The sequence below is a fragment of the Ailuropoda melanoleuca genome, chromosome 17 (genome assembly GCF_002007445.2).
Source record: "Ailuropoda melanoleuca isolate Jingjing chromosome 17, ASM200744v2, whole genome shotgun sequence".
In the NCBI taxonomy this organism is placed as follows: Eukaryota; Metazoa; Chordata; class Mammalia; order Carnivora; family Ursidae; genus Ailuropoda; species Ailuropoda melanoleuca.
Genome location: NC_048234.1, coordinates 36228654 through 36250216, shown reverse-complemented (window position 1 = coordinate 36250216; position 21563 = coordinate 36228654). Strand labels below are relative to the sequence as shown.

At 45.1% G+C, this 21563-nt stretch overlaps 2 protein-coding genes across 3 annotated transcripts in view; one reads left to right on the top strand and one right to left on the bottom strand.

Annotated features, from left to right (window-relative positions):
• Nucleotides 1–2017, top strand: part of UBQLN1 (ubiquilin 1) — a 48460-nt gene extending 46443 nt beyond the window's left edge. The window contains exon 11 of one of the 2 annotated variants that reach the window (XM_002915009.4): nt 21–2017. In XM_002915009.4, coding sequence (XP_002915055.3) covers nt 21–173 — 153 coding nt within the window. In that variant the 3' untranslated portion in view covers nt 174–2017. The remainder of the gene's footprint in view (nt 1–20) is intronic. The other variant, XM_034646653.1, reaches the window with a different exon arrangement.
• A 10742-nt stretch (nt 2018–12759) lies between these two features.
• On the bottom strand, nt 12760–21297 carry IDNK (IDNK gluconokinase). Its single transcript, XM_002915016.4, has 4 exons — nt 20988–21297; nt 20617–20703; nt 15763–15806; nt 12760–13870 (listed from the first exon to the last, which is right to left on the bottom strand). Exons 1-4 carry the CDS (start codon nt 21117–21119, stop codon nt 13525–13527), a joined length of 609 nt encoding a protein of 202 aa, XP_002915062.3. The 5' UTR covers nt 21120–21297; the 3' UTR covers nt 12760–13524.
• Nucleotides 21298–21563: the final 266 nt, after the last annotated feature.

Here is a 21563-nt window from a genome sequence, read left to right as displayed (position 1 = left end):
TTTTTTCCCCCCTTTAACAGCTACAGAATCCAGAAGTCAGATTTCAGCAACAACTGGAACAGCTCAGTGCAATGGGATTTTTGAACCGTGAAGCAAACTTGCAAGCGCTAATAGCAACAGGAGGCGATATCAATGCCGCTATTGAAAGGTTACTGGGCTCCCAGCCATCATAGCAGCATTTCTGTATCTTGAAAAAATGTAATTTATTTTTGATAACGGCTCTTAAATCTTTAAAATACCCGCTTTATTTCATTTTGACTCTTGGAATTCTGTGCTGTTATAAACAAACCCAATATGATGCATTTTAAGGTGGAGTGCAGTAAGATGTGTGGGTTTCTCGGTGTTTTTTGTTTTTTGTTTTTTTGTTTTAAACAGTGGGAATCAATGCTTTTTCATTTAAGGCTACTGCATGCATCAGACACTTCTGCATTTATTGTAATTTTTAAAAAAAACCATCACCTTTTATAGTTGGGTGAACAGATTTTTGTCCTGCATCTGTCATTTATTTGCTTTTTAAACATTAGCCTATGGTAGTAATTTATGTAGAATAAAAGCATTAAAAAGAAGCAAATCATTTGCGCTCTATAATTTGTGGTACAATATTGCTTATTGTGACTTTGGCATGTATTTTTGCGAACAAAATGCTGTAAGATTTATACTACTGACAGTTTTTGCTTTATTTGTACACAGTGTAGTATGCACAGTTGGGATTGCATTTCTCGAAACAAACTACAATAGGTTATCTGAGCAAAGCACCTATAACCAAAAAAGTGAAGATAAGGAAATATTTTAAAGCTGAGTATTTCCTAATTGTGTGGAATCTTACAGCATCTTTGATAAACATCTCTCAGCAAAAGTGCCGGTTAGTCAGGTTTGTTGAAAGTATAGTAGAAAAGCTGATTCTGGTTATCTCTCTAAGGACGTTTAATTGTACAGACAACATAATGTAACATTGTCTCAGCATTCACAGATTGACTGTAAATTACCTTCATCTTTGTGCAGACTGAAGGAGCACTGTAGTGTAACCCAAAAGTGCATTCGCCTAGGACTTTTCAGCTTCTCCCATAGGTAGTTCAACAGGCGTTACAGTTTGTAATTGAAATGTTGCTTTCACTGAAAGTGTCTTGATGTTTCAGTTATTTTTAATTGCCATATAAAAATAGAACTATCTTTTGGGTTTATCAGTTTTCTCATGCACAGGCAATACATGAACTTAAAATGATTTGTGAGCCACTTGTTTCTGAAGTGTTTTGGTAGTTCTATTAAGAAATAGTTAAATATTGTGCTTTTCAGAGCCTCAGAGAAGGGGAACTGGGGGCGGGGGTGGGGGGGGAATCTCTCCTGGATTGGGCCAGCCTAAATAATACTGGCAACCAAGATTCTGTTAGGATTTCTGTGCATATAGTGTAGTAAAGAGGTATCATTCAGGGGTGAAAAACAAAGAGCCGTTTTAACAATGTTGAGTACGTTTGGCTGTTCTGCAGCCTTTTTCTTCCCTCCCCAAAGAAGTTCTGTTTGCCTAACTCTCAAACTGTTGGGGTGTGGTACATTCCTTTAGGACCAATTAAAACATAACTTTGGGGTCAGTAATATATTTGGCTGACTCTGGTTCAGTATTCTCTTAGGTCGTTATATTCTCTCATGTACAGTTACAGGAAATGTTAAAGTAATCTAAAATGAGTTCAGACCAATAAAATCAAGGGAAATACAAGTTGAATTCCATTACTTCCGTAAGTTGCTTGCTATTAAAAAAGGTCAAGAGGCCAGGTTGCCCACCAGCCCGTGCACTGTTCTGACACTTTCCCCAGGAGGAAAACATGAGTGATGGTCAAGGTGGAGGCATGACTAGAGGAGGTTGTTAAGGATGATATTCATGTGTCTTTGCTCTCTCTGCCTTATGCCTCAGTCTGGTTCAAAACCTTTTGTACTGGCGAATGGTGGTATACAGTGTGGGATAGTGTCATAACCAATTTGACAATTTATTAATCACAAAATAACAATAAATCTCTAGCTTTTACACTCGGTTTGTCTTGACTCTTTTGTAGAAAGAAAAGGATGTCTTCAATTTACTTTCTCATCATGTCCTTTGAAGACCACTGGAATTGATTTGGCCCAGATTTTATCACGTTTAGATGATTCTTAATCAGTTTTTAAATTTCTCCAATTAAAATCTGTGTCCTCTGTATTGTGTGTTAAAAAGATAACCAACTGGGATGTCAGCTGACCTAAGCTCTTCTTGCAGTTTTTGGTACCTAACTTGTTATTTGGCTGTGAGTAAAGACATGGTAATTTCTTGGCTGTAACAGGGCTGGCGAGGCTTTTCAGCACACTGGACTGGGTGGTCTCATGAGTACCTCCCAGTTGCTGTAGTGGTACTATTTTGTTGTTGTTGTTATTTGGTTCTGATATGTTTATCTTAGATCTAAATATCTTTTTAGGAGTTCAAAATACTTAAAATTCTCAAAAGCATTAAAAGACACTTTAAATATTATGGGCTTAAACTGTTCTCATATTGGGTTATTTATTGCAAATTGAATCAAGAATGGAGTGGTGAAAATAACATTTCAGGATTTTATTTCCCAAGTGGAAGATTTTTGATAACTAAACAATGTGTAGTGAATATCGAGCACGATCTTATTAAATGACAGCTGGCTTCTGGGTGTGTTCAGAAGAGGAGTTGCACACTTGGTTTAAATATACTAATGAAGGGATTCTTTCGTTTGGGGACACATTATTACTGTGTTAATTTTGTAGGCAAATTACAACAAAATGAGGTGGGTAAAAATGTCACTAACGTTAGTCATAGAGGTTAAGGTTGGCTGCATGTCTGTGTGCTTGTGCAAAACAAAAGATTGCGTGATTAAGGCAGGGAAATGCCGCGTACTCTACTCTCTCTCAGAGGTTGACATTAAACATGTTAACCAAGAAGCCCTGCATTAAAGAAATCTATTTAAAGTTGTCTAATCCAGGCTTCTCCTGCGTTCACCATCCTTTTCACTGAGCCGTTCCTCAGGGTAATGCTGTATGAACAGACGTGGGGAAGACTGCTCTCAGCAAGCCTCCGCTTCTCTGGTCGTGCACGTGGTCCTCTTGTCTCTGAAACTGCATTTGTCGTCCTAGGTTTACAGAAGGCCGGCGGTTCCTGCTGGGCTCAGTTCTGAAGTCTTCCTAAAGTTTGCTAACCGGTGATTCATTTACTCTGAACTCCTTACGCGTTACCATCAGCTGCTGCATCTGTCCCTCTCAGCTGCCTTACAGCTCTGGGTTTGGGGTTGGTTGGTTTGAATGTTTTGGGTTTTGTTTTTTTCTGCTCTGAAATTTTCTTGGTAGTTAATTTAAGTAACATTAAATATTCTTCCTTAACTTCTTTGTATCATTTCTCTCATGGACCCGAGGCAGCCATTGCCTCAGAAAGTTAACACTTACTGAACATCTGTTAAGGACAGGGTTCTTTTCTAGTTGTTCAAAGTATAGCAGTAAATAAAACGTCCATATGGGGTTTACATGGTAGAATTTAGGGAGACAATAATAAACAAAACAGGCACGTAGCCTGGTTAGGTAGTAACAGAGAGCTGTGGTGGAAAGTTAAGTGGAGTAAGGTGGCTAGTTCAGGAAAGTGTTTTTGTTTCATGTAGGGTAGTCCAAGAGGGACTCGTTGAAACGGGACATTTAAATAGAGACTTGAAAGTTATCTGTGAGGGTGAGTAACTTTCCAGGAAGAGAGACAGCGATTGAAAAGGTGCAGTAGTGGGACCGCTCTGAGTGCTTTTGGGACACAGGGAGGTCAGTGTGATTGAACAAGGTGAGCTAGGGAGAAGGTGGTAGAGGGAATATGATTGGAGAGATGGGGGCAGGGGAGTGGCCTCAGATATGGAGGACTTAATTACCCCAGTTTTTATGTCCCATTCCCAGAGTTTCTAATTTACTAGGTTTGGAGGAGAATTTGCATTTCTAACAAGTTCCTAGGTGAGAACCACTGGACCAGGGGAACCAAGGTGGAAGCAGGGAAACTGTTAGGAGGTAATAATTTTAGTGAGGGATCATATGGGCTTGGGCTTGGTAGCAGTGGTGGAGTATTAAGTAGTCAGATTTGAGGTATATTTTGAGAGCAGAGCTAGTAGGATTTATTGGTGGATAAAACTGTGAGGTTAAGTAAAGCAAGAGAGGTTGTCAAGCAGGGTGACAAGGTACAGACATATATGGGGTGGAGTATAAATCAGAATTCTAGTTTTGACATGTTAAGTGGGATGTACTTGATAGGACATATAAGTGGACAAAACGAGAAGGCAGTTGGGTAGTGATTCAAGCTATAGCCAGTGTATATATCTGGTATTGAAAGCCAAAGAACTAGGCCAGTGGTTCTCAACCAGAAGTGATTTTGCCCCCCAGGGGCTGTTGGCAATGTCTGGAGACACATTCTTTTTTAAGATTTTATTTATTCATTTGAGAGAGAGAAGAGAGAGCATAAGCAGGGAGAGAAGTAGACTACCTTCTGAGCTGAGAGCCCCACTCAGGGCTCCATCCCAGGACCTGGAGATCATGACCTGAGCCGAAGGCAGACACCCAACCATCTCCAGGTGCCCCTGGAGACACATTCTTGACATCGTGATTGGGGCTGCTCTAGGCATCTAGTGAGTAGAGAGCAAGGATACTGCTAAACGTTCTGAGGTGCACGGGACAGCTCCCACAGCAAAGACTGAATCTGGTCCAAAATGATACAGAGCTATGGTTAAGAAGTCTTGACCAGATGAATGGTAGAGAGTGTTGATAAACACACTTTGGGAGGATTGAGGCCTGGTTTGCTCTAACTTCCTGTTCAGGGAGAGTAGAGGAAACCAGCAAAGTAGACCTGAGAGGCCCAGAGAGCAAGCAAGGCACTTTTCACAAGGAGAAAGATGGTAAATGAACTGTTAGATGCTCTTGCTTTATCTTCCCATCATGGTTTGAATATTAATCTCTGAATCCGTAAAGGGAGCAAGCACCCTCCTGACCGTGATAGGGGTTTTATAGAGTGATGAGGGCAAAATTCTGGTGAGACTGGACTGCAGAGATACCCGGAGACACAGAGTTCTGAAGCAAAGAGAATCCGAGAAACGCGGGCAGTAACTGTGGTAAGGAGAGTGGGTGGTGGCGTAGAGGAAGCTTACCTTATTCTTTTAAGCTGGGAAGTGCTACAGCATACTTGTCTTCTGATGTGAGTGATCACGTGTGCGCGTCGGGGTGGGGAGCTCGATTTAGGAAGAGAATATGGGATAATTGTTTTCTACCACAAAATGGTTACTAGCTTTTGATCCCCGGAATAGGTTTTATAAATTAAATAAGCAAGCACACACCCCTTTGTTACCTAGGCTGAAGTGTGAGGGAAGGGGGTTCTGAGTCTCTCCAGCCATTTTCCTCAGAGCTGCCTTTCCTTGCCTGCAGGAGTATTACCTTGCCAGCCCATCTGAAATATTTTTTATGGGCAACCCATTCAGAAGTGGAGCAAAAGCACCCGCTCCCCGCATCTTTGCATTGGTGAGACGGAAGAGAATGAGGTTGAGATTTCCAGCGCTGGACAGCGATGAGGCACATGCTCGGACTGCAGTTCCAGCGTAAACATGTCAATGTCTGTTGTATTTCAGACTCCCCTAATCGTAATGTAACCTGTCCCAGATCCACAGCACCTCTGTGTCTTGCTCGCCCCACTCTGCTTAAAACAGCCAGGCGCAGATTAGAGCTCCCAGTATAGTTTTCCTCAAAAGACCAGAGCGGAAGTATATTGCTTGCTGTGTATACTCAAGCTAGATTTCTTGTTTATTTTATTTAATTTTTTCTAGATTTTTTTCAAGCTGCTTAGACACACTATCTGCACCACGAGAGGGAAGGGAATTTCCACTGTACTGTGTTATCTGAAGCTTCATAACTATCCCACAGTTCTGGCAGGGCTTGGTGAATACTGCTGGAGGACTTGACTGGGTCTGGAGTATTTACTTCGGTGAGAACTTACTCACATGGCTCTTTAGTTGCTGCATGCTTTCCACCTGGGAGTGTGGTTGGGGTCCCAGTTCCTCTCCACACGGGCCTTTCCACGGGGCTGTTTGTGCTTTACAACATGGTTGGTAGGTTTCAAGATCAAGTATTTCAAGAAACATGAAAGCTGTCAGTTTTCAAACGTCTGGGCCCCAAATTGGTCCAGTGTCATTTCTCCCATATTTGAATGGTCAGTCTTATCTTGGCCAGATTTAAGGGTCATAGGCCCCACTTCTTGATGGGTAGAATGTCAGAGAATTTTTAGCTATCGTAATCTACCGTATACTTATGATCTCAGGAGGGGGAAAATGTTAGAGGGGCATATTTTAGAGAAGTCCAATGTTTTATTCTTTTCCCAGGAAGGAGTAGTAACTTACCTACTTGTAGGAAGGAACTGTGTATACTTGACTATCTTTTCTAGTCTGAGGTCCTAGCATATGGTAATAAGGTTAATGAGACAGGTTCTGGTTTGTGGGGAGGGCCTGTGGTTTGCTTTTTGTTAGTTTTTTTTTTTCTTTTTTGCTACAAATTGTGGTAATGTAGATGTAATAAAATGTAACCATTTTAAAGTGTATAGTTCTCTGGTATTGAGTACATTCCATGTTGTGAAACCATCACTATCATCTAGAACTTCATCACCCCAAAAGGAAACCCTATAGCCCTTAAGCAGTCACTTACCATTTCCCCCATAATCCTGGCAACCACTAGTCTGCCGTCTGCCTGAATTTGCCTATTCTGTGTATTTCATTTAAATGGATGGGCTTTTGTCTGGCTTCTTTCACTGAACATGTGTTTCCGGTTTATCTAGGTTATAGCATGTTATCAGTACTTGATTCCGTCATGGCTGAATAATACTCCATTGTATGCAGAGACCACATTTTATTCATTTGTTGATGGACACTTCCACCGTTTGGATGTTGCAAGTAATGCTTCTAACATTGGCATAAGAGTATTCGCTTGTGTCTCACTTCTTTCAGATACATACCTAGAGTGGAATTGCTGGGTCACATATAGTAGTTTTAATTTTCAACTTTTTGAGGAACTCCTTGTTTTCCACAGCAGCTGCACCATCTTTCATCCCCACCAGCAGTGTGCAGGCTCCAGTTTTCTCTCCATCCTCGCCAACACGAATTCTTTTCTGTTTGTTTTTAAATTACAGCCATTCTATTGGTATGAAATGGTATCTCATTGTGGTTTTGACTTCCATCTCCCTAAGGACTAACGAAGATATTTTTTCTTGTGCTTTTTTTTTTTTTTTTTTAAGATTTTATGTACTTATTTGAGAGAGAGCACAAGCAGGGGGAGCAGCAGGCAGAAAGAGAAGCAGGCTCCCTCCTGAGCAAGGAGCCCGATGTGGGACTCAGTCCCAGGTCGTGACCCGAGTCGAAGGCAGATGCTTAACTGACTGAACCACCCAGACATCCCTTTCTTGTGCTTTTTTATATTGGCCATTGGTGTGTCATCTTTGGAGAGATGTAAGTCTTTGTCTATTTTTATTTATTTACTTTATTATTTGAAAGAGAGCAGGTGGGGCGAGGGGGAGAGAGGGAATTTTTTTTTTTTTTTTAAGATTATTTGAGAGAGAGAAAGTGTGGGGGTGAGGGGTAGAGGGAGAGAGAGAATTTCAAGCTGACTCCCTGCTGAGTTTGGAGCCCGAGGGGCTCAATCTCAGATACATGATTTGCAAATATTTTCCCCCTTTTCGGTAGGTTGTCTTTTCACTTTTTTGATAATGTCTTTTGCACAAAAGTGCTTAATTTTTGATGAAGTCCAGTTTATCTGTTATGTTTTTTTCTTTTGTTGCTCTTGCTTTTGGTGGTATGTTTAAGACTCCATTGCCAAATCCAAGGTGATTCAAGGTTTTTCTCCTGTTTTCCTTCCAAGATTTTAATCAGTTTAGCTCTTACGTATAGGTCATTGACCTGTTTGAATTGGTTCTGCAGTTCTAGATTTGCAAAGGAAAGACAAGAGTTCAACCCATTTCCATTCCTCTCTTGCAAGAAAAAAGAAAAAGAACAAGGACAAATAATGCCTCAAACAGAACATGGTAACTAGAGGTTAAAATATAGCTAGTTGTAGACGGTGCTCTTGGCCAACCTGAGATCTTTGGTTTTCCCAGAAGAGTCTTGAAGTTCTTTATTTCCTCTTCTCATACCCGGCTCCACTCTAGGCAGAGTGTACCACCTGAGGGTACTACATATACTGCCATTCAGTAGGACCTCCATCTTCTTGTGATCCAAGTGTGATTTGTGTCCTATCCAAACACTGAGCTTATGGTCTCATGTGCTGTACTCACCATGAACACCGATCCCAGTCTCACTGTGGCTTTGTTGGAAATCCAAACATCACATATTAAGCAGGCAGTACCTGCAAACCTGCAAACTAGCAAAGGCGTGTGGGTGAAATCCATGCAGAATCTGTGAAGAGGTGGTAGTGGTCAACCCTGGCTTCACATCAGAATCAACTGAAGAGATGAAAAAATAAGCCCACCACAGACTAAGTGGAATTGTTCCATCTGAGTAAAGTCTGGCATGATTTTGTAAAGCTGAAGTGATTGTAATACGCTGCCAGGGTTAGAACCACTGATTTAAAGGGAAATGGGAATTTATTAGTCATTTAAGGCAGTGCTTCTCAACCTCATTGTACATGTACATAACCTGGGATCTTGTTAAAATGCATATTCTTATTCAAAAACGAACTCAGAATGTATCCAAGACCTAAATGTAGGAGCTAAAACTATAAAACTCACAGAATAAACAAAGATGTAAATCTTTATAACTTCGGACTGGGCAGTAGTTCCTCAGATACGACACCAAAAACACAGGCAACCAATGAAAAATAAGTTGGACTTAGCAAACTTTAACTCCTGTGCTTCAAAGTTGATCAAGTAAACCCCACAGAATTGGCTGATGGTGTATCTGTTAAGAATCTAGTATCCAGGATATATAAAGAACTCTTACAACGTAACAATAAAAAGAGGAAAAAAACCCAGTTTAAAAAGGCATAAAGGATTTGAATAGACATTTCTCCAAAGATGATAAGCAAATGGCCAAATAAGCACATGAAAAGATGTTCAACATCATTAGGGAAATGCATATTAAAACCTTAATGAGATGCCACTTCACACCTGCTAGGAAGGCTGTAGTCACAGAGAAAGTGACAAGTGTTGGTAGGATTGCTGATGGGAATGTAAAATGGTGCAGCTACTTGGAAACCAGTTCAGCAGTCTTTTAAAAGGTTAACCACAGGAGCCCCAACTACAGAAGGAACTGATATAGACCCTGAGAGATTAATCCACTCAACCCTCTGACCTCAGAGTGTAACCAGCTACTGCAGCCTGAGCCTTTACTTAAGATGGAAAGCCTACCAAGTTCGCACTTCCTGAGAATGGAAATTCAGCTTAAACCCTCTGAGCGCTACTTGTGTCCTAAAGATAAATGTGTCCTCAACTGCTTCAAATCTAGGCCTAAAAGACCTTGGTGACAATGATCTCTGCCAAATTAGAAGGAAGAAAAGCAGTGCCTGTCATCCAGGAGCTGGCCTACTACTAAAGGCGAGGTCTCCGTCCTGCTGAATAATTTCACGGAATACCTACATAGTTACAAGACTGCTCTGTGACCAAAGTCAAAAGATCCATTTTGTAATTGTGCCTGCATACAGAGAAACATGAACGTCATCTGGTCCGCAAAAATGACCAAATACCTCCCTGTCCTGGACGCTTCCTGATGAACGATCGCTTTTAGCCTCAGTTCATTTCTGTCACCTTACGAAGATTCCCTATTTCTCCATAGCTTCCCTGAATACCCACCTCAAATCACCTACTGTGTCCAAAACATAAATCATTTTGTGACATCTTGCTGAGATTCCCCTCCGTGGTTCTGAAGGTCTGTTAGTTACACAACGAGCAATAAACCCAGCTTGTATAATGCGGGTGCGTTCCTGCATCATCTGGGGCTAAGTAGTGGCTGCCCTTTCTAAGTAATGCATGAATTTTCTATTGTGCCATAGTCCTCCCCGTTCCCTAATGCTGCTATGTCCCACCATTATTGTTTTTGCTAGGCCCTCTGGGCATTCAGATGTGCAGGTCCTACCATTGACTGTCATGATTTGGGGACTTTCCCCCAAACCATCTGATTGGATCCTTAGTTGAGCTATGTGTTAGATACTCAACATTAGGTGTTGGGTCCTCCTGAGTGATGGCCCATGACTTTCCATCTTTAACCCAGAAAGTGAAATTCAGTTTCTATAGCTTCTAAGGCCACTGGGGCAAACTCCACTGGACGGATTGAAGATTTTCTGGAAATCGGCACCAGGCTGTATTTTACACCTGAGATTCTGTAAGGGTTGAAAACCCCTCCCTGCACTGAGGCCCAGTATAACTTGTAGACTGGATGTCTAATATTCTGCTCCTTGGTAATTGCTGGCATTCATAGTGCCCATAATACAGTTAATACTTTAATTTCAATCATTTTGAACATACAGATTTGCTATTCAGTGAAGGGAGAATAAATTTGCATGGTAGTTTCAGAAATTAAAATCTGGTCGATGTTATCTTTGATTAGGGCCAGCCTGTTTTAATTTCTCCCTTCTTGCACTCCCATCCACTGAAAGATAATTTGGTCATCAGAGCAGTCTCTAGAGAGGCCTGGCCTGACAGTTCTGGACCTTTGGGGCACTGGTGGGGACACCCTGTAGTGGTGTCCTGCCCATGGTTCCCCAGTGAATGTGTGGCAGTGTTGTGCCTGGAGCTCAGCCTCTTCCGGCTCCTCATTCCAGAGCCGGTATATGGCACATGTCCCAGTCAGGTCAGGCCCCCAGGGAAGAAGGAAGACCTGTTAGAGCCCAAAGACTTAAGATTCACACACTTAGCTGGGGTTCACAGGCTCCTCCACAGTCGGGAAAGCAGAGTGCGAGTTTGTCATGGCCACACCACCTCGGATGCCAAGGGTGACAAGGGTAAAAAGAGCTAGCGTTTGTTGTGGTCTCCACACCTGCGTGTGTTCTCTCGGTTGTCACAACTTTACAAGGCAGGCGGTGTTTTATAGGAAAGGAAAACGTGTAACCTGAACTGCGTCCCATGGTGGGGACTGGAGTGGGGGGCAACCTGGAGAATTCCTGCCAGAGAGGGTGGTTAAGTGGTATTTGCAGGGTGGAGAAAATCCTTGGCATCTATTTTGAGCCACAGCAAACAGGTCTTACTCGCCTCTTCTTCACAAGTCATAGAGGCTGGGCAGGGGTACGGTCAGGGCTGGGCCGCATTCCACTGCCCCCAACCCAGGGACAGGGCCCATGGCTGCCTGTGGGGGGGGCGGGGGGGGTGTGTTCTCAAGGGCTGGGAGAGCGGTTTGTGCATGCGGTGTTCCCTGGGGCCACCAGAGGGCAGTAGTGGCGCATGCCTTGGTCTCCCTGTGTCCATCTTGGGAAGATTTGAGCAGTGGTTCTCAACCCTAGGAGATTCAGTGCCTCTCTTTATTTTTAACTATTTTCTGATGTCCCCCTTCCACCTTGAAGTGAAACTGATGGCTAATAAAACTTATCCCAGCAAATAGTAAATATGATACCTTTGCTCTAAAAGAAAAAGGGAAAGTAACTTGTGATGAACTAATGAGTTTCATATGTAACACTTGGACACAGTTGCCCTAGACCAACACAGTGGAACAGCTGGGTGCTTGTGCCTGTGGGCTGGTCACTGTGAATGAAGAATTACAAATGCAGGTTGATGTAGGTGTGATATTCGTGACAGAAAAAAAACACCATGATTTTCTGAAATGGTAAACTCTCAGTAAAATTAAAAAAGAATACGATTGTTCCTTTTTGGTACCCTTGGAAATTTCAGTATATATTACTGCAAAAACATTTTTATGCATATAATAGCTTTTGTGCTCTTACAAACAGGCTTTTTCACCAGGTCCTATGTGACAGTCCAGTGGAATGAAAACCAGTTCTTTTTCTGAGCAGTGGCCTTCGCTGAGAACTCTGGCCTGTGCCGAGGATGTGAGATGCCCAATCTTCCCACCAGACGTAAGCCACCTGAGAGCTGGAGCTTTGTGTTACATGACAGTCCTCAGACCCTGCAGAGAGCCCGTCACAGTATCCAGTCCGGACTCACTGAGTACAGGGGACTGACTGAGTCCTTCCTCTGTGTCTAGGGGTGACTCGGCCACCTTGAGGGCTTGGACACCGAGTAACGAGGGCTGATGTAGACTGAAGCCAGGCAGGAGATGCCTCTCAAATTGCCTGGCAGAGAGGAAAATGGGAGGCTTCATGTTTTCTTAAGCAAGGTCTATCTACCCAGAAGGGCCCTTTCACTCCCCTGGCCCCCCAGCACTTATTCCTATTTGTAGTTTCTGAGGTAGGCTGCATGCCCTTGTGGGAAAAAGCAGTTAATTGGTTCTGAAACTCACTTTCTGGGCGGGGCTGATCAGTGTCCCTGCAGAGTAGCTGCATTCTAGGGTAGAGGGGTAAGGAAGCTCCTTTCTGGAGCCTCTGGGGGAAGGGCTGAAACCCAGCCTGTGCTGGCCCACAACGCACCAGTGCCTCCAACCTTCTGCAGAGCCTCACCCAGCCCGGCTGCCCCCTGCACATTGCTGCCCAGGGGGAAGGTTCATTTCATGTCTGGGCCATAGCGGCTCTGGGGTTCCTTCCTTGTCCTAGAGTCCACTGCTGACGGCTTTTTTTTTTTTTTTTTAAGATTTTATTTATTTATTTATTTGACAGAGATAGAGAGAGCCAGCGAGAGAGGGAACACAAGCAGGGGGAATGGGAGAGGAAGAAGCAGGCTCATAGCAGAAGAGCCTGATGTGGGGCTTCGATCCCATAACGCCAGGATCACGCCCTGAGCTGAAGGCAGACGCTTAACCGCTGTGCCACCCAGGCGCCCCAACTGCTGACGGCTTTTGCAGCAGGAGGGCAGGTGGCTGACACCAGCCTGGTCTCACAGGGGCCTCCGTAAAACGAGTGGGGACAGTTGGGTCAGTGAGTCCCGTGTTTCATCCACTGAAGTTCCACTTTTGCAGTTTTTTATATCCGTTAACTGTATGTGCTTTTTATTTATTTATCTTGAGATGATCCAAGAGGAGAGGATTAGGAAGCGTGTGGTGTGACGTGACTTGCTGGTAAGCAGTCGATTTTGTGCAGGTTTCTGCTCCTGAGGCCAGTATACAGGGGATGCCGAGGATAGCCAAGTTTCATTTATTTGTTCAAATACAGGCACAATCAAGGATATTCTAAATAAGGTTGTGATTTACAGCACTGATTATAGAATTCCCTCTGATCATCTGATTAGGTCACAGGAATTTGAATTTCTATTGAAGCTTGACTTTCAAAGTTCCCTCCTGTCTCCTCGTGTGTAGAGCACAAATTCCTAAAAATATACCTAGACAAGTATAGCTCCGTACACTAGGGCTTGTTACCCAAGAATTTAGAATCCAGTATTGGCAAAGACACTAAAACATAGTTTGGGATGGGACAGAGACGTCTGCCTGATTGTTCTGGACCCCCGATCTGAAACCATTCTCATGTTAGAGTTTCCAGGACTGTAGCAATTATCTCTGGAATATTTTTGTCCACACTGACTTGAATGAAATTTTCTGGAGCCGATGGGGGCTCCAGAGTGTCGAACTGGGACTGCAGTAACTCAGGGGGCATAAAATGTCCTTTTCTTTTGAGTAAACGTCCAGAGATGACCTCAAACGACCCACTCAGATGGACCACAAGGAGCTTCACCTCAGCTGGCTGGCTGTCCTTCCCCGTCTCATCACACTTCAGGGGTGCGCCATCTTTTCCTCGTATTAAGATGTCTCTGTACGCTTTCTTCAGAGCTGAACAGGCTAGAACCACATGCTGTCCAGAGGCTACATCTCTGTTAAAAAAGGAGGGAATGGGACTAAAGAATGAGGACATTTGAAATAACTGGTGTCGATTCTAGGCTGGAGACTCCAGTCCTACTTCTCTGCCAGTGGAAGGCATTAAAAAATGGTGGTCAAGTATCAGGCAGTCCTGGCTTTAAGGTAAAGATCTTCCTTCCACTGGTGAACTGAGCCATCTTGGGCAAGGTATTTACCTCCCTGAGCATCAGTTCATCATCTGTTAAATGGGGCTACTTAGAGCACCTGTCCATGGAATTGCGAGGAGCAGTTTGTCCAGGTGCCCAGTCACACAGGAAGTGCTTGGAAGGTGTCAGCCCTGCTCCTGTGGGTGTAGGATGTGGCTCAGCCGCCATGTGTGGACACGGATGGCTGTTGGCGGGTGACTGTGCCACACACACCTCGGCTCAGGTGTTCCACAGGTGTTCCGAGATTTGAATCTCACAGCTGGCTTCCCCCCATTTCTACTCCACAATATGCTGGCCGTCTGGTGAAGTTACCAGTGTGGAGCTGGAGAATGCGGGAGAGAAGGGGAGTACCAGACTCTCTGTGGTCTAAGGTGAGCAAGATATGAGAAGCTAAGAAAAAACCCGAGCCAGAAATAGAGGCAGAGTGACAACGCACCACAAAGGGAAACCAGTGTGTTCCGAGACTGCGCAAGTAAGTGAGCCCCCACTTCCACCCGGCTGCTGTGCGCCCCTGTCTGTGGTCGGGAGAGGCCGCCATCTTCTGGCTGGGAAGGGACTCAAGCAAAGAAGTGAAGGGTAAACCCTGGCTTGGGGACTTGGTAGAATGTTTGCGTCAGAACCGAGAATTCTAAAGGTGCCTGCCATTGATCTATGGCCAATGTTCACTTGAGATCCAGTGGGTGGAGTGTATCGTCAGCACGAACTTAGGTACCTGGGCCTTCCGGCCCTTCCCAGAGGCCGTGGGTGGGAGGTTGTTTATTCTGGGTCTGGATGTCTGGTCGCTGCTCTCCTGAGGATCTTCATTTCTGCTTCCATCACAGGGCAGTGTATTTGATCTATGACGAGTCTGTTTATGTTCGAGACCCAGTTGGGTAGGAGTTCTCAAACCCTGAAACCCTAAACTCTAATAAGACTATGCAAAGGCAGGTTGCCAGCTATGTCAGTGCCATGTGAAAAAAGTAAACTGAACTTTTAATCTTAAGTATATTCTAATTGCATATGGTGCGGATAGTTTTAGATTTATAAAATATAAAATGTCACCTTCATTCTAGAAAGCAAGACTTATAAGCCATCCCCTGCCTTCTCTTTATCCTTCTCCACATCCCAACCAGGATTCCCAGGGGTCAGGTCCCCAGGTGGGTAGAGCGGATCTCATCTGCTCAGAGGCACGATACAGAGCAGGACAATTTGGGATTCCCAATTCTGGTGACCAATTATCTGCTCACTTACAGACGAGTCCAGGTCTTTCCTGGTTGCCACAGCTTTAAGTGGGGGGAAGAGGTGGAGACAAAGATGTGATTAGAACAGTGGTGGCATCGGTTACCACCTTTCCAGTACTTACGATGTTTTAGATGCCGTTCTGAGTGCCTCCCATACCCCATTTCACCAATTCTCAAAATAATCTGTGAGTAGGAACTATATCCCCATTTTCAAATGGAGAAACAGGCTTATGGAAGCCAGCTGGCTGAGATTCCCAGATGATAACTGCGGAGCTGTCTAGAAGGTTCATTTCCAGGACCCAACTAAATTACACGTGGGTTCTAGCTGATTTAAATCATTGTTGGTTACTTGACAAGTACACTCCATTTCTGGGATCCTTTATCATCGGCCAGTTGTGATTTCAAGAACGTATTTTTTGCCTCTACTTTCTGATGAGTTTTCTTTACTCACTGGCTTATGCCAAGGTCTGATGCTCTTACCTTAGTAAAATGTCATGTAAGTTGCAGAGCCATGGAATCCTGTCCTGAAATTAAAGCAGACACAAAGTGACTTTTCTCTGGTATTGTTTATTTGTACAGAAACACAGTTAATCATGTTCCTCAGAGAAATCTTTGTGCTTTTGAGAAGTAGGACATGACAAGGCTGCGGGGTCAAGTGTCTGGGCAGTTAAGCACAGTAACATTATGATGGGATTAGTACCCTTTGAAGGAGAGACCAGCGAGCTAATGTGTGCTCGCCCTCCTGTGCTGACACTGCTCCTGTCCCCCCACACCTGCAAGCCGGGGAGAGGACCGTCACCAAGACCCTGACCGTGCTGGCATCCTGTGTTGTACTTCCAGCCTCTAGAACTGTGAGAACTGAATGTCTTTTGGTTAAGCCCCCAGTTCGTGGCATTTTAAGCTGACCAAAACTCATCTGAAAATCCATCTGGGCCTGGGGCCTTTTTTGAGGGGAGATCTTGGATTATAGATTCAATTTTTTTTAACGAGCATTATGTTATGTTCAGGTTTTCTATTCTTAATTCAGTTTTGGTATCTGAGAAAGCAGGGAGACCACACATACAGTTAGATCTCTGGACCTTCCTGATTCCTAAGCCAGCAAGGTCTTATTTCCATTTTGGGGGAAAAAACAGAATAATCTCTGCCCCCAGATCACTGTCATCCAAGCACATTTTCCCACAGTAATTTATATTTTTCTAAGAAGTTGTCCAATTTAAGTCTTTACATTTACAAACATCAGTCTGTTCACAGCCCTGTTTTCATTCCTACTCTTTTTTTTTTTTTTAAAGATTTTATTTATTTATTTGACAGAGATAGAGACAGCCAGCGAGAGAGGGGACACGCAGGGGGAGTGGGAGAGGAAGAAGCAGGCTCATAGCAGAGGAGCCTGATGTGGGGCTCGATCCCATAACGCCGGGATCACGCCCTGAGCCGAAGGCAGATGCTTAACCGCTGTGCCACCCAGGCGCCCCTTCATTCCTACTCTTAATCGTGCTTTTGTCCCTGCTCGTCATCAGTCTTGTTAGAGGATTTGTCTATTTTTATGTTTTTCAAACAGCACTGCTTATCATCTACATCGTTTCTTTGGCTTATATTCCATTAATTTCAGCATTTGTTTCTATTTTTTTCCTACATTCTTCCTTTTTGTTTATTGTTTTTTCCTTCTTGAACACTTAGCTCATTACTTCCCATTCTTGTTATTTTTCCAGAAATGCACCCAGAGGCCATAGATTTCCTTCCAAGTAATGTTTCAAAGGCATTCCATAAGTTTTGGTTGATAGGACTTTTGTTATACATTTCTGAATAGAGGCAAGGGCATGATCCAAGACTGGGAGTGTTAAGGATGGTGTACAGAGACTCTTGAGTAAATGGGTGAAGCAGATGCTTCTTAGCCCTGATGAACAGGAGGTGTGGGAGTTGGCGGTGAGGAAGGTCAGGAGACACTGCCCGGACCGCATGGTCAGGAACTTGAGTGACCGCCAGGAAGGCTGGGCTTTACTGGAAGGGCGTTAGGGAGGACTTGGAGGCATGAGCTCCAAATTTTGTGTTCATATTTGTGACGAAAGGGAGTGACTGAGATCCCTGCTTCACAAAAGCAGAAATTGGAACAAGAAGGAGATATTAGAGCAAATTCACTCAACTCTGTGAGTAGTTCCTACAGATGATAGGATAAATTGTGAAAGTCAAACAAACACACAGAGTCTTAGGGGAAAGAAAAGAGGAAACAACATAACCCAAATGAGCATCTCTGCCTGCTGGGTCTGACATTCGAGGTCATCGCATTCCTGATGGTGCCCCCCGCCCCCAGCCCAGTGCTTGGAGGTAGTGGGCACAGTGAATGTTCTAGCACTAGGAGTTCAATCAGAACATGAAGAGGACAGAGAAAGATTCCCGGGCCTGTGGTTTTGGTGATGTGATGGAAACATCTAGAGACATGCAGTGCCTCCTGGAACGGGATGGTGGCTAAAGGGAGAAGGGGAGTTGGAGCTCAGGGGAACAACTCAGGAGCCCGAGTAGGGCCAGGGCTGCTGGGGGAGGCTGATGGAAAGAAGGAGCGGGTGGGGAGAGCAGCAGCCAGGGGCCAGTGTTTATACCTCGTACAAAAATGAACTTGAGACCACGGAGGAAAGAACACATGTACAAAGCATAGACACCCCCAAAAAGATAGGGACAAAAACTCCAAAATTCAAACTCCAAAATTTGTAGGCATTTTTGAAAGATAAAACCAAGAGTGACGTATTCCGTAAAAACATTTTCCAGTACTTTCCAAATTTTCTATACAGGGCAAGTGTTCTTTTTATAATCGCGAAAATTTTTCTCAAAAACCCCCTCATTTAACAGACTTTGAAGTCTGCTTCATTGTCACTTCGGGCTGCTGGGGCAGCATGGACCTGGCGTGGGGTGGGGGTAGGGGGACACTGGCAGCTTGCAGATCCTTCATCATCACTACACTAATGACATCCTGTCACAGCCTGGGTGGCCTCTCTGTCCAGGCTGGCGCTGTCCACTAGAGCTTTGTGTCGTGATGGAAGTGTTCCCTGCGCCACGTGTGGCTGTTGAACACCTGGGCAGTGTAACCCAAGAACTGGAGTTTACATTTTATTTTGTATCCATTTACATTTAAATAGCCTGAAGGAGCCCTTGGAATATTCAACACAGGTTCTCTCTCTTCAAACCTCAGCCCTCTGAGCACAAAACCTCCCCAAGCCTTCCCCAGAGGAGGCTGTACCTGCCTCAGCCTTTCCACTGGGTCGTCCTCACAGTATCAGGAGGGAGGGACTGGTTGCTAGAGGGGTCCCTGGTGCCAGCCCAGCTGTGACCCACTCCGTCACTCTCAGCTGAGCACTCCTCAAGAATGTCAACCATCTGCCATTCTAGCTCTTTCTCTCCCTGGAAGAGAGAAAGTCTAAAGTCTGGCTGACTTGTACAGTTTCTCCTAAATATATTTAGTGACTCACTGTGTTTCTTCCAGTAACCGATAACCTTTTCTTCCGTACAATAAATTCCTCTTCTGAACTCTACTCCCTTCCCGACCCATACTGCCCACTTAACAAGCCTCGGTGAACAGAGGAAGGATGTTTAAATGCCATTTTAAAAATCCATCCATTTGGGTTGCTTTACTTAGTTCTTTAACTTGACTTTATTTGCACTCACCAAGGAGAAAAGTAACACTGGCACGATCACGTTTTACACACTTGGTAGAAATGGTTTATGTTACACGTGTGTACGTATAGATACATTAGCGACAGTAATAAGTGATGTTTACGGGATGCTTTGGGTACTTCACTGTGCGTATTTTTAGTAGTATCTCCTTTAATCCTCCCAAGAACCCAATGAAATGGGTCCTGTTACCATCCCTACGTCACAGGAGGGAAATAAGGCACAGAGAGACTAGCCATGTGCCCAAGGCCACACAAGCTTCGTGCCGGAGCCTGGTTATCTGCACTGTGGCTTATCTCTAGTATAATGTCATTATTATGCTCCAGTCATTCTGTATCTTGTTTATGGTTCCTTGCTCCTATCTTCTAAAGTCAAATGTCCTAAACTTAATTTTGATGGTTCAAAGTCTGCATCTTGGCCAACTCAATCCGTCCTCCCTGAAACAGGAGTGTACTCAGAGTCCCTAGAATTAGACCTAGTGCTGGTGAGGGACTCCAGTCCCTCGAGGCAGGACAGAGGGAAGAGAGTGAGCTAGTGGCAGCACAGCTGGGGCCAAGGTCACTGAAAGTGGCAACCACAGCGTTGGTCTTTGGCCAGTTCCACTCTGTTCCTGCCCTTTGGACAGCCCAGCCTGTGAGCCTGGCTGGGGCCTCAGCCCTCACATCTCTCCTGGGCTATAGCGAGTTACACCAGCGAGTCCAGTTTGCACCTCTGCTTTGGGGGGGAGCAAAGGGCTCCTCAGGAAATGGCTTTATGATGGTGCACAAAGGAACGAGGTGCTATTCATTCCTTCACTTAACGGCTGAGCCACAGGTATCTTCCAACATTTACTGTGTGGCCAGCCCTGGCAGTATAAAATGGTCAACAGAAAGGCCACAGTCCTCACCCTTTCGGAGGTAAGATCTAGTTGCAGAGATAAATATTAATCAAGTTCTCACACCGTCAAATGCCACCTTGCGACTGGGACCCAGGCCGCGCGGGCCGTGGTGCTATGAGAGTTTCTTACAGGAGGTTTCACTTCAGTAGGTCCAGGAGGGGCTTGCTGAAGAAGTGGCATGGAAGCTGAGCTGTGGATAGGAGCAGGGTTAACGGAAGAGGGGACAGAAGTGCATTTCAGACAGCGCAACAGCAGATGCAAAGGCACTGCGGGGGCGGGGGGGAGGAGCAAGGCAGCAGGAGTGATTGACGGGGGCCAAGGTGGCTCTGGAGAGAGGGAGGGTGGGCACAGCGCCTGGAGAGACTGGAGTGGGACATGTTGAGGCCTTTAGGTGTTTGGTCTTGACCCTGAGATGGATGGGAAAGTTCCAGAGGGCTAGATTTGAATTTGTAACGGTTCCTCTGGCTTTGGGGTGTTTGCGAGTCTGGTGGCAGCTGAAAGGCCTGGGGAGGAGGATAGAGGCATCACCTCGGAATGACATCCTGCAGATTAAAAGCCTGCCACAAAGTGTCCCGGCAGGCCATGCCAAAGCGGAGGCGGGGTGGGATCCCTCCTAGCTCTGTGTTCAGAGAGAAGTTCAGGGCCAGAGCTGACCACGTGCAGGACCCCGTGTGCCCGTGTGCTTTGGAGGGCTGTGCGCGAGTTGGTGTGGGAACTCTCCTACACCCTGTGCTGTGAGAGATCCACCCGCGGCTCCTGGCTGGAGTGCCTGTGTTGGAACAGACGGCGAATGTTACCTGGTCATTAAGTGGGATCCCTTTTCCCATCTTCACTCGGTTCTCCTCTGGATGATAGTCGTCCGCATCATAGAATTTCCATCCCAGCTTTAAGAACAAAGTGAAAGGGTGTACGTGGCAACCACCCGCCCCCCCCGCCCGACGCAGGAGAAGGGAGGCTGTGAAGCTGAGTCATCCTCCCTGCTCACTGGGCTGCTACTGCTTTCATTCACCACTCTTGGTGATCACCAAGGAGAAAACCAAGATTGCTCCCTCCACTGGGTTTCACAAGCCACGTCCGTGGTGAGTTTTACAAACCACTACGGGTCAGAAGAAGGGGGGCCGGAGGGAGAGAAGCAGAGAGACAGTGCAGTGGGACTCGAACAGGTTACCTCGGATGCCAGCAGGGCGCCCCACGGTCGATCTGTGGAGAGGACACAGAGGTTCAAGTGACTGCTCTTCCCAACCCGTGCGTGCCTCCTGCCATGCGGGGTGCCCTGGGAGACAGCCAGCCGCCCCGCCATGTTGAAACCCAGTCCTTTTAGGAGATGCTGGAGTCCAGAGCATGTTAGCGTTCTCCAGGAATTTACTTATGAGTTACCACTAATTCTCTTTTCCAAAAAGCAATATATAAGATCTTGTTAAACTCCTGAAGTTCTTTCTAAAGTTTTTTGGTCCCTGTTCTAGAGACAATTACATTTTTTGAAAAAAGTGCTGAATAGAGAGATTTTACTGAGGGTTCTGGAAGGAGGGGTTTGACAGGGGGTTTAACCTCCCAGCACAAGGTTCGAGGAGCTCATAAAAGCATTAACACCTTGTTTGGGGTTTAACAGAGACACACTCTTAGAGAATAAAGTAAAAATCGGAATGAGAGTCAGCCTGGGAGGGAAATGCCCTCCGTGCGATGCGTGTGATAAGGACCTGTTGCTCCCCTACCAGGCAGCACTCAGGTGGGAAGGGCTTGGGTC